The sequence below is a fragment of the Salmo salar genome, chromosome 18, assembly GCF_965601325.2.
Source record: "Salmo salar chromosome 18, fSalSal1, whole genome shotgun sequence".
NCBI classification, from domain to species: domain Eukaryota; kingdom Metazoa; phylum Chordata; class Actinopteri; order Salmoniformes; family Salmonidae; genus Salmo; species Salmo salar.
The window spans coordinates 69003220-69016368 of NC_138308.1; the positions used below are offsets into that span (position 1 = coordinate 69003220).

Consider the following 13149-nt stretch of genomic DNA (forward strand, 5'->3'; position numbering starts at 1 on the left):
CTCAATACTTCACTCTTATACTGACTGGACGACTTACTGTGTCGTTTCGCGCTCTTTCTCCAGCTTCTCCTTCTGGGCGTGTCTCAGGAGGCCTGTTACTGATGTGTCTGTCTCCACCTGCCCTGACGTCTCGTGCAGTGATGACATGCTGGAGGAGAGGTCCTCCTCTGACACCATGAAGGGCCCCTGCCTGGACCCTGGCCCACTGGGGGTGCCGTCTGTACGCCTGCCTGGCCGGGGACTGTCTATGTCCTCATGGAGGGCAGAAAAACCTGGACAGGCATAGATATGGACACCGTTATTAACCTGTGATCTCTTTGGCATAGCGAGTACATTTTGGTTGATAAAGATGACATGAGGCTTACTGTCTCATGACAGTAAACATAGGACATTTCCATTTTGCTTGGTAATACACTATACCTTCACTGTGATCCAGTGCAATGGTCCTCTCAATCTCTGCATAGGTGTGGGATGATGCGTCCTCCTGGGTGGACTTGATTATCTTGGTTTCGATGAGGTGAACAATGTCCATCCTGTTGATCTTGGTGAGTCGTTTGATCAATGTAGTTTCTGTGGAAAGAAATAATAACAGAATAAAAAAAGATTATAACAGTAAATAAGCCACTCTGAAAATATGAAAATTATCAATAATAAATACTCAGAATAGACTAAATGTCGATAAATATTCTGAATACAATAAGGAGTGATATATCAGCATACCTGTGGCATGTTTGCCATCCCTGTCAGTCCAGAGCTTCAGCAGGGCATGGCTTTGGTCCTGTAGCGAGTTGGGGTTCTCAATCCTTATTAGATTGATCCTTTCCTCGCTGAACTCCAGCTCTCGAGCCAGCTCTAGAAAACCCACCAAAACAAATACACTTTTCACTGTTAACTATGTAATGTTAATGTTAACATTGTTCAAGAACCACTGGAAAGTGTTTAAATCAACATTATCTCCAGCCTTTATTGTCTCTGACACTCTAGGAAAGCCACCATGCCTGGGGTTCCACTCACCCGTCCAACTGAAGCCCAGGTGGTCGGCTATTATTTCCAATCGTTCCTCTTTCCTCTCAGCTTCATCCTGGGGATCTACTGTAAATGCCACCACAACAGCAGGAGAGCCGTGAGTGGACAGGCCGCGCAAGGATGGCCAGGCAAAGTCACATTCACATCAGGAAGAAAACGCTATATTCAACCGAGCACATGAGTAAAAAGACTCTTCACTGGCTTTCTTGTACCATGTAGTGCTATAATGTTAGCTATTTGGAGGTATGTGTCGATAATTAACAGTAACTGAAACAGATGTGTTTGGTGTATAGCTTCTTATTGCAGTATGCTGTTAGTTTATAGTGCAGCAATACCATAAAAAATTATTATAATTTTGGGAAGAAGAAGAAGAAAAAAACAATAACGGAAATATACTGTATGGAAAGTAGATCGTAGTAGTTCAGCCAATTGTAACAGCTCTGGAAAAATGTAATCTCTCATTGAATATAATTAAGCTTTTCTCCTACAGCCTAACTGGGTTCATCAAACACATTTGATACTAAACCTGACTATGACCTACGACACATTTTCAAGCTAAAACTGACTCTAAATTCCAGAATTGAGTCCCTGACTTTAAGTCAATCTTGAGATTTTTAGAACACATAGAAGGAAAAGAGACAAATACAAACACAAGACACCACTTAAACACCACAGAAGCAACCACAAAGAGTGTTAACCTACAAAGAGCTTTAGCTACAAGACACAGAGAAGCGGCACCTTTTACGGCTAGCGTGCTAGCGAGAGTAACAATATAGAGAAAATGAGCCCAGTGAAGAGGGGGGGTACCTTGTCTTCTGATTGTATCGTTGGGAATTCGTTGCATCTGCGTGTCTACAGGGTCGTCCCACAGCGGTCTAATGGGATAGACATCTCCAGAAGTAGGGAAGTGCATTTCGGGAAAAGTCTCTCTCTCTATGACGGAGGGGTCTATGCCACTGCTCTCGTCATCCGAGATGGCAGCGGTGGCAACCTCATGCTCTTTGTCTTTCTCGACCTGAGCCAATCCCTCAACCAGCTTTGCCGCTTCGTCACTAATCTCATTAACAAACTCTATGGACTTTTTGCGTGGCTCGCTTTTCTTTTTCGCGGGGGTGGAAGTGTGGGATGGCTGACCAAGCTTTCCTCTAACTGGCAGCCTGGATTTGAAGCCGAAGCATGACTTAGGCTTGGTGGAGTAATCAGCGCTCATGGGACGAACCTGGCCCTTTTTAGCAGATGTCTTGTCTCCCTCACAGAAGCTCTTGGCTTTGGAAGACGAAGTCTTGGTTTTGGGAACTGCAGAGAGACATGCATCTGTCTCAGACTTTCTCCTCAAGTCCTTTTTTACTGGGAACTTTAGCTTTGTGTCCCGGGAAGACTCAGTATGTTTAACTGATGACTCAGGCTTGACAGGGCTAGCCTTGCCTTTGACAGGTATTCTTGATTTTGACTCTGTAGAGGGGTTCTCTTTTTGAGGAATAGCTGAATAGGGGGATGTAGAGGAGGAATACATTGTAGCTCGACTTTGGGGGCCAGCCTTGGCTGGAGCCATAGCTGGGGTTTTATTTGGGATATTTTTCACTTTTTCACTAGAAGTTGGGGTTTTGGTCTTTTCCATGGTTTTGGGGAGTTCTATAACCGAATGCTGCTCCTCGGGAGAGGAGTCAGAGGACTCTTGGTCCTGTTCAGGGTACACCGATCGAGTGACAGTTGTTACTGCTGTCTCAACATTAGCTATCATTGGGTCTAAATAACTATTTTCTACCTCTAGGGGGGTCTCCTCTACAATTGTATCTGGTTTAACTTCTAAAGCCTCAGGAGATACTGGGGATACTGAGTCTTTGTCTTTCTTAGTGGTCTTAGCTGAGGCGGAAAGACCCATTCTAGGGATTCTAGATTTAGAGGCGTCTGATTTAGAAGGGGAGGCTGCTATAGCCCCGCTACCTGTCTGATCGTCCTCTGGAGCATCTTTTGATTGTTTCTCATCTTCCTCCACTTTTTTTTCTAGAGTCAGGTTGAGACCCACTTCACTTTCTAATGGGGCTCCTCTATCTCCTGGCTCTTCTCTGACCTGTTCAGACAGCACCTCCTCTAGAGGCTGCTCTCCTATCTGGAAGAAGGCAAAGCCCTCGTCCTCATAGGTCCGTTTGGTCATGTCAATAGCTCCACTCCGGGTCATCTCGAAGAGCTTCCCCTCTTGGAAGAGGAAAGGATTGGGCTCACTGGTTGGTGTGCTCTCCTCTGTGGGGCTCCTTCCTGGGGTGGTGTCTGGGGTTTCCCCCTGGGAATGCCGGTCCACCATCAGACCCAGGATCTTCTGCTCTTCCTCTTTGACACGGGCCGCGAAAGCATCGTCGTCCTCACGCATGGCGCTCCAGGGGTCTGCTTCCTCGCTGGCGGTCATGCCCTTCGACTTGGTTCTGGGAGGTTCCTCTTCCTCATCGTCTTCCTCTGTGTCGTCATAGATACAGATCTCAGGTTTGAACGTTTCCCTTGCTTGTCCGATAATGATGGTCGAGGACGTTTCTGCCTCAGGGGCTCCTGGGTGCCCCCTGTAATCTCCTTTCACTTCATCAGTTATATTACTCTCTACCTGGCAGGGAGCCTTTACAACAGATGTCTGCAGACTGCCTGCATCCGCCTCTTTCTCTCCCCCATCATCCTCCTTGCTTCCCCTTGAGTTCCTCAAGCTTTCCTCCTTCTGCTCATCGGTTATGTTTGCAGCCCCTACAGAGCTCGAAGACATGGTAGCGATTTGAGCTAAACTGTCTTTGTCATCCGTGTCTTTGTGTGAAGGAACTGATTGTGAGACATGTTGCTCTGAGACAGATTGAGTTCCCTCCACTGCTGCTGTTGTAGCTACACTCTTGGCCTTTGTGTGCTGGACTCCTTCATGCACACCTGCTGGAAAAGGAGAGGGAGGTTGTACTTTAATAAGGGATTCAACAGAAAGAGCTAACTCTGAGGTCTCTTTGGCCCCAGTGAGCTCAGTCTCATTTGTGGACTCTAGTTCAACTGTTTTGAAGCTATCGTCCCCTGCTTCGTCATCTGCTGAGGCACTGATATATTTTCGAGAGTTCTCTTTGGTTCTGGCGTCCTGGTCCATTTCCTCAAAGGTTTTTATTTTGGCTGCCATTTTAAACATCTCCTCCTCTGGAGTGAATTTCCTCTGTGCTTCTGACTCATCATCATCTTCCTCTGAGTCTTCGTTTATGACAGCTGGTGTGGACACCACAGATAGGAACATGTGGTCGGGGGTTTTAGGGTTTACCTCATAACTTACCTCTTCAGAACTAGGGGTGTCGGGGGAGAGAGGACTCTTACCTGAGCTTTCCATCTGAGACAATGTCTGCTCGATACTGTCATCATCATTGGCACTAGCCTCCTGGTCCCTGAGTAGCCTACTACGCAACACGTCTGGGGGGTAGTCTGTAGCTTTGGAGGGCTCTGGGTGGCTAGAGGGCCCACTGGGCTGAGCGGGAGGGACGTTTTTTTGCTCTACCGGGCTGCTCTCTAAGGAGTCACGGCAAGGGGATTCCTTGGTTGGGCTGGGCTCGATAGAGTCTGGGGTCCTATGGGAAGAGTTGTCTTCCATGAGGGGACTACCTTCGTCTAGAGAGTCTCTGTGGCTTATGGTCAAAGAGTCGTCAGCTAAGGGACTGAGGGCGTCCGAGTCTTGCTGTCTTAAAGGCAGTTCTAAACTTCCTTGACGCTCGGTAGAGGCACTAGAAGCAATGGTTGCAGATAAGGCTGAGGCTAGCTTTTCATCAGGGCTCTCCTCATCACTTAGGAAGCTCTCTAAAGTCTCAGAAACTCTCTTTGTAAGCTTTCTCGGTTTAGAGGACTTAGACTCGACCCTCTGAAAAGATATGGACTCACTTGTGATGTGGTCGTCTGCAGCCTTGCTGGAAGAGACAGGGAGGGTTATTTCATTTGATGGCTGGTCATCAATGGTCCCCACACCGGAGTCTCCAGACTTATCCTTACTTTTCTTGTCATCTTCGACAGCTATAGTAACAGCTGTTGAGTTTTTAGTGGACTGGTCAGCGTTTTTGGGAGAGAGAGAGAGACTGTCAGGGCTTGTTCCAGGAGTTGCAAAGCCCTGGTGTTTGAGGCTATCCTCGGAGCTCAGGTGAGGAGGACTAAAATCACCCAGGCTGGCACTGGGAGAGTCTGCCACGCCCTCATGTTTTAAACTATCAGAGCTATCATCGAGGGCAGAATTCGGAAACTCTATGGTTTCAGTTAAGTCTGACTGGGCAGCAGGACCACCCTCTACAGAGATCTGCCTAAACTGTTGGTACTCTGGATTGTCCTCAAGCTCTGCCTTGATTTCAGCACCAAACTCTTTGGAGTGCTTTCGGGGTCGGTTAATTTGCTTGTCTCTCTCTCTGTGGTGCTTGCCAGGTATGGCATCCAGTGACACTTCCCGTTCGTAACAGGTTGACGTGGCTTTGATGGTGGATTTGGACTGAGTGGGCTGTGATTCTGATTCTGTTGTTTCATGTTCTGAAGAGATGGTTTTGAGCTCGAAAAGTCCAGACTTTCTCTTTGAGGGGTCCTGCCCCTTTTGGAAGGATCGCATGAGCTCCCTTACTGACATGGTCTCCTCCAGCTTCTCAGACTCAGTTTTGGGGGACTTAAGTGGACCCTGTTTAGCGGTGCCCTGTTTTGCGGGGCTCTGTTTTGGGAATGTTTCTTTTGCCTTTTGTGGTATTTTGCTCTCCACAGCAACATTTGAAGGTTTGGTGCTAGTTGGCTTTTGGCCCTTTTGCTCAGCCTCCACTTTCTGCTGAAGGGCTTTGACTTTGTCTTTTATGGATCCAATGGGGGTCTCCTCTACTACTGGGGACACAGGTGACACTGCTTGAGGGTGTTTGGGTGCGCTAAGGTGAACATCCCCATCGGTAGATTCTTCCACCTGTTGCTGGTCCTTTCCTTTCCTCCTGACTGGCTTCTGTAGGTCAAAAGCAGGAGTTTTGATGTCTTTCTTTGTTGTTGTAGTTGTTGTTGTTGTTTTTGTTGTTGTCATAGTTATTTTTGCGCCTTTGCGCAGAACTACCTCTGTGAATTTCTCTTGGACCTCTTTCTCCTGGGCTGTTGTACTGGTGCCCTCAGGTACATCCAGGAGATATTCTTTGAGTTCACCACTCAGGTGTTTGACCATCCCAGACACATCTTTGATTGCTTTAGGTCTGGGAATCCCTCTGTTGACTCTGACTTCACGTAGTATTGGTTCCTGGGGTTCTAAGGCAGCCATATGTTTGGCCTCTTCTATCTCACAGTCTGAGAGGAGGACCCACTCTTCTTTCATTCTGGCTGCTCTTGCCACCTCCTTTGCCACCTCACCCTCATATGTTCCGCTCCTAAGTATCTTGCCCACTTTCTCCAAATCCTCTTTGACCTTCTCCATGATTTCAAACGGCTCGCCCTGAACCTCATCAGCCCCTTTTTCCAGACCGCTCCCTTCCATGGAACTGGATTTGTCTGTAGAATCCGTGGTTAGGATGGCGGTCATTTTTATCAGGTCTTGTTTCATCTCAGACACATCAGAGAGGAGGTCCGGACTGGCCAGAGCCGTAGAATCTCGGATCAAATCTCTCTTCCGGACCGTAGTCTCCGTCGACGTAGTGTCTTCATCATCTTCCATTTTGGCAAAAGGACAATTAAGGAGCAAAAAAATAATAAATTGAAATGAAAAGGAGACAGACATTGGAGAATGTGGTCAGGACAGGAACAGGAACAGTACAAACTGTCAGGGTTCACAGGGTAAAGTGGGGCCACAGCGGCAACTACAGAAGGCATCAAAGAAAGGGGGTTTGGATCGACTGGGTTTCTTTGGAGGGAAATACTGCAGCAAAACAAAAAGCCAACTAAATCATAAAGATGAGAAGGGAATGAGCAGGAAATAACTTGCTTATACACATAGTCAGCACACCCACGCTCACAGCACAAAAGCGAGAACACATCTAAAATAAGTATAGTATCAAACAAACGATGAGCAAGAACAGACACCAACAAATCAACAAAGGATAAGGAAATAGGGACACAAACAAAGGGATAACAACATATAGGTAGACAGACATCTCAAGATTGTTTACAGAGAAAAATAAAACAATTATTTAAAAAACAACTGAAAATGCTATTTTTTCCTCAGAGAAGAAAGCCAGTGATAGCAAACAGTTGGGCGATGGTTTGGTGTGCTCTTTGCTATTGAACAGAACAAACCATTTTGTTCCTCTACTGCTATGTAAAATAAAGGGTTCTGAACCAGCATCAAACTGGTAAACTAATTTAAGGAAATTAACAGGAAAAGCATAATTGATTTAAGGGAAGGGCATGTGGTCTTTTTAGAGGACTGTATCCCTTCCTTATACTAACTTTGGTCTAGCTAAATACACTTTTTGAAACATAACTGAAGAGAAAAATGTAAATCATATTAAGAGTAGCAACAATGTGTTAAATAAAATTCAAATAGTGAGTGAAAAGGAATTCAAAGATCAATGTTAAAGCAAAACAAAGAGTCAAAAGAACTCTCACACTTGACACACACCCAGACACAGGAACACACACATACACACTCATGTAAGCCAAGTTATTTCCATGCAAAGCAAAGGGGAAAGTTGACATGCAGCCTTTTGTGAAAAGTGAATGGGGCAAATGTAAAGTGGTTTAGGTAATAAAGAACTAAAATGTACCACTAGCATGTCTGCATTTTGTCTTTATCAAGAGAGGTTAATTTAGGTATTCCCATTCAATAGTGTGGTGAAATGTAGTCTACTATTTTCTCATAGCCTACAACTGTTAAAGGTGCAGCAAAAGCATTATTCCATATTACATGTGTATGCAAATTGCCACATACATCACACATACATTGTCCAATGTAATGAAGCCAAATTGAACAAATAACATACATAACATCAGTTTATGTACATGTATGTTTTGAAGGTATGTGCATATTTTCCATATTCTATATATTGTATACAGTGCCAAACATATGTAGATATCCAGCCAGCTATGCTGAGGCACTTGACTATGATTAATGATAAATGCATTCATGAATTAGAGGCAAAATATAAAACACTACATGGACAGGGTATGAACGAGGGGATCGGGAGGGGTAGAAAGCTAGACTACAGTTTGCTTTGCCATTCAGGTACTACAGTAACTTGGGGGGGGGGGGGGTACTATTCTGTTGTCACATAAACATCACCACAGTATGAATGAGAGTTTGATTCATGTGCGTAGTATCTCTGTTTGAACTCTCTCTCCATGTGTCCCAAATTGAAACCGGCAGAGGAGAAAGTCAACATGAAGACACTGGTGCAGCGATGTGTCAATTGAGAAATTGAACAAGTTTACGCCTGATGAAGTTGTTGGCGTAACCTTGCCTTGGTGGGGCGGAGTGACATTTGTGTTGTTTTGTTTTTGTGACAAAGACAAACATGTAGAAGTTAAAGGGCTTTGAAAAAGAAGCGCTTGTGTTACAGCTTAGCTAACAAGGGTGATATGAAGCACAATGTTTACGCATTAGGCTCTGGTTATCATTCTGTATTGCTCTCTACAATAGTCAACTAGCATAACATCATTGGGATTGTCTAAATCTATGGTATGGTTATAACACAATTATCAAAGCAATGTCATATTCAACTGGTTGAGTAATGCAGCCATATTATAACAGTTAAAAGTTAAATAGCAAGAGTTTAGAAGGTTTTAGTATAGTTTAGAAAAAAGCAGTTAAAAGTGTTGTAAAAAAAAAGAGTAAATGACTTACATTTCTCGAGCTTCCTGCCGATCTGTAAAGAGGAATACAAAAATTGCACTCACTTTTAATACCATTTCCATCACCGTGTAAGAAAAAATGTAGGCAATATTATGTACACATTTGCTACCTTTGCTACAGGAAGAAAATAAGTAACTGGACATAGAACTACTATCCCGATGAATAAGACTAGTATCTAAAAGACACTGCTACAAGTGACAAGCACGCTTATGAGCAGTAACATGGAGTATGCGTTGCATTCCTTTCTAATACCTAACATAGAGCTAAATGACAGACAAAATAGTGAACGTCTAGCGACATGTTTCTGGCCTGAAAAAAACCCCAAAAACCATGAACAACTAAACAGTTAGTGGGGAAGAAGAGGGGCACAATATTACCTCTTCCTCAGCCTCTTGGTCTGAATCAGATTCCTTTGGGGTGCAAGAAGCAGCAAGAAGCAGAAAGAGACAGATAGACAAGTAGAGAAAGGTAGAGGAGGGGGAGGAAAAAAGAGAACGGGCAAAGCAATGTTACCATAGCGACAGACTTGAAGGTTTGTGGCCAATCAATGTTGTTTTGGGAAGGGTGTCGGGGTCAGAGTAAACTTGAAAGACCTCTCAAAGGAGAAGGGATTCATGTTATACTTTAAGACAGCTACCAGCACTCACATATAGTAATGCTTGTTGCTTAAAATAAATCAGTCACAGTTAAAAGGTGTACAAATGATTTTGAGAATACAAACCCCAATTAAAATTTGAAGGAAGATAGCATGCTATGAGCATGTCACGAGTGCAGATTTTGCATGTTAGTATGCAAGCAACACACTGTTAAGAAGGTATTAATGTACCTGTGGGAAATGGTAGTTAAGGACTTGAATACTCAGTTATTATTGAATACACAAGTCAATCAATCTATTTAACTTAAGTCAGCAATGACGAACACTTAGGCATGCAATGGTAACTGCTGGTGTGCTATACAGGACCCAGATTTTTCCTGGTAAGGTCACATGATCAGGAACAATTCCAAGTCCTAGGTGTATCCTAGGCTGTGTGTTTAGGTGGAGGTAATGTTACCGTGTTCTTACCTTTGAGTAGGATGGTAGTGTGATGTTCAGGTTGCATATGGCGTTGTGGGCCAGACTTCTATAAGACCTGGGTTCTTTCATAAAGGACAGACGGCCACATGGATCCTGAGTGTTGTCTCGGATCTGTGGAATCATCGACATCATTGTCGTCAGTCAGTCAATCAATTAACATACAGTTTACGATGCATGACTAGTTTGTAATAAAGTATATGATATGGAAGAGTGTATGAATGATGGCCCAGTAATACTCACCTTGATGAAGAGTGCCAGCCTGTTCTCTTTGAAGGCAAAGAAGCTGAAGAGATGGTGCTGGCCACTCTTGGTGAGAGGGACCAGATTGCCAAAGCAGTCTGCATAGATGGGTTTGCCCTCCAGGACCTGAAGAGAAGCACACATCAGACACATTTATATTAGCTGAGGATAGAAACATACCAAACCCATCCCTGTTAGTAATCTACGGTGTGATTTACTAAGCCTTCACACTTTACTGGCAGTTTACTACACCTTTCACTGGAGAATACAATATTTTTAGAAGGGAATACCACAGAAAGATAAGAGCTTAAAGGTACATCCCTCCTAGCCCTTGACCACACCTCTACCATGACACCCACCTCTACGTCTCTGCTCCTGGCCACCTCTGTGAAGTTCTCCTGTTGCTCCAGGGTCTTGTCCATCTTGTCGTCAGTCATACAGAAGCAGCGGAGCCGCGCTTCAATGGGGTCGTGGGTCTTGGCGAAGATGACGAACTTGGCCATGTAGGGAACACAGATGATCTCCCTGTAGACCGAAGTGGAGAAGCTGACTGACTCCTGCACCTGCCGACAGTCTATCAGCCAGAACCTGGCCGACACGTTGGTCGTGAAGGAGACACAGTCGTTGATGAACGTTAGGGGCGTGGTTCCTGTAATGTCCTCCCATTGGGCTGGCGTCGTTCCACCTTTGAAGAAGAATACAATTGAAAAATGTTAGAAGGTTAGCTACAGACATCATGGTTTGTGTGTGTCCCTGCAGTGTGTGTGTGTGAGTGTGTCAGTGTGTGTGTACAGTTTGTATGTATGTATGTATGTGTGTACAGTGGTTCCTCCTTTAAAAGTTGTGTCATACTGCAGCATACCTTGCGGGCTGCTGCAGCATTCTATGGCACGTTATTTAATTGACAGTCATTTTTTACGTTAATGCAAGTTAGTACTAGTTTGACCACCAGAGGGCAACTTTGAGAATCATTTGATAGTCTCCCATATTGGCATTACTAGAGAATTTAAAACATTTCTTGTAATAACATAGTACATGGGATTGATTTAAAGAAATTTGGCTTAATTAATTTGATTAATATTATGGTGTTTCTATTTCAAGAAAAACAAAAAACGAAACCCTCAGGGTTTCCGTTAGGATGGAATGGATAATATTGCGCTGTACAAGTGACGGTCGGGAGTAGGCTACAGCATAAGAGGATTGGAAGATTCTAAATTAATATCTAAGGGGCATAACATTTCCACACCCTAACTGTAGTGTAACCAATACTCCTTTTGCCTAAGGTAGGCCTACAGTATGTCTAAAAATATTTCTTTCAATGACGTGACTTTCCGCAAATAATTACATTTAGAGGATTGGAGGATTCTAAATTAATATCTAAGGGGCATTTTTTGTTAGGGCAAACCTGATCTGTGAGAATATCTAAGGGGCTTTTATATCATTCTAAATTAATGAATTAATAATAATCGCTTTGTTTAAAAAGTATTGATATTTTGGAGATTTCATTTTCATTTAACCTAGAGTGATTGAGAAAAAGGCAATTCTTGAACATGGGGTGAGACATTCTCACAAATTTGTAAATAAAGCCAGTTTGTTATTTAGAATTACTTATTTCTGGAGAAACCTAACTTGATTATTTAGCAGACATCACTTCCTTATATTCAGTCAACACATATATCTTAAGAATATCATGGAATATAATTGAACATTTTCGTTTCTCCATGTTTGTCTCAGAGCAGCGCGAAACGGTGTTGAAATAGACGTCCACAGCTATATATATATATATATATATATATATATCGATATTTTTTGATAATTTTGTTTTATACAGTGAGCGATTGTAATCTGAATAAAGGCCAAAAAAATATTAATAAAGGCCAAAATATAGCCCTTCTAATAGCCATAATGACGCTGTACAACGTGACCATGTGTGTTTGAAAGAGTATTTTCCAGTAAGCAACAATTTGTTTGCCTTCATTAGACAACTTTGTTCCAATATTTCTGTAAATCAGTGATATTTATTCCCGTAGTAATTCGTTATCGATCCATAACTAAATCAACATCTGCATTTTGAAAGAGGATTTTTAGAATTATTTTATTAACGAAAGCATAAAGATGCTGACAAAGAAATACAGTACTGTACAGTATATGCTTTTACATTTGGATAATAAAGCATTTAAAACATTTTGAAGATATAAGCCACTTGCATTTGTTTATTAGGCTACTGTGCAGTCTGACAAGTAAACATAGCCTACAATACATACTGTAGTAAACATGGGAAAGTGCCTAATTCCTTACATAAGGGAGAGCAGGCCATGTCCAGACTTTCTCAGTGACGGGCAAGCGGGAGACTGGGGTTCAATTCCCCGACTGGGAGGAAGGAGTAGGCTGTCCTTGTAAATAAGAATTTGTTCTTAACTGATTCCATATGTGCTATTTCATGGTTGTGATGTCTTCACTATTATTCTACAATGTAGAAAATAGTAAAAATAAAGAACAATCCTGGAATGAGTAGGTATGTCCAAACTTTTGATTGGTACTTGCTTAATTATATAGATTAATATTATAGTTTTTCTATTCCAAGAAAAACAAAAAACCCTCTGGGTTTCCGTTAGGATGGAACGGAAAATTTGCCACTGTACAATGTGACGGTCGGGAGTACAGTACTGGGCTATTTAGCTGAAGAATCCCCATGTCGTGTGGGCAGGGCATGCGTGAGACTGGGGTTCAATTCCCCGGCAGGGAGAAAGGAGAAGGCTGTCCTTGTAAATAAGAATTTGTTCTTAACTGACTGGCCTAGTTAAATAAAGGTTACACTAAGAGCATAACATTTCTGCACCCTAATTTTTTTTATTCTAGTCTAACCAATACCCAAACGGAGATTAAGTGAAAATAAAAATCTCATTGATTTATCAAGACCAGTCCCCATACTTGTCTCAGAGCAGTGTGAAACAGTGCTAAAATAGTTGTAGGCTATTGCTTCAAATCCTATTGCTTCTAACTTCAATATGCTCTTTAAATAAAT

General features: G+C 43.0%; 1 protein-coding gene across 20 annotated transcripts in view; it reads right to left on the reverse strand.

Moving 5' to 3' along the window:
* Positions 1–13149, reverse strand: part of LOC106577504 (ankyrin-2) — a 262877-nt gene that overhangs the window by 26788 nt on the left and 222940 nt on the right. For 17 of the 20 annotated variants that reach the window (XM_082965071.1, XM_082965072.1, XM_082965067.1 and 14 more), the window contains 10 exons: positions 10484–10809; positions 10125–10250; positions 9873–9995; positions 9187–9219; positions 8801–8822; positions 1834–6669; positions 1015–1092; positions 721–852; positions 421–570; positions 38–272 (listed from right to left, as the gene is read on the reverse strand). In XM_082965071.1, the coding sequence (XP_082821197.1) occupies positions 38–272; positions 421–570; positions 721–852; positions 1015–1092; positions 1834–6669; positions 8801–8822; positions 9187–9219; positions 9873–9995; positions 10125–10250; positions 10484–10809 (6061 nt within the window). The remainder of the gene's footprint in view (positions 1–37; positions 273–420; positions 571–720; positions 853–1014; positions 1093–1833; positions 6670–8800; positions 8823–9186; positions 9220–9872; positions 9996–10124; positions 10251–10483; positions 10810–13149) is intronic. The other 3 variants (XM_082965068.1, XM_082965076.1, XM_082965077.1) reach the window with 3 other exon arrangements.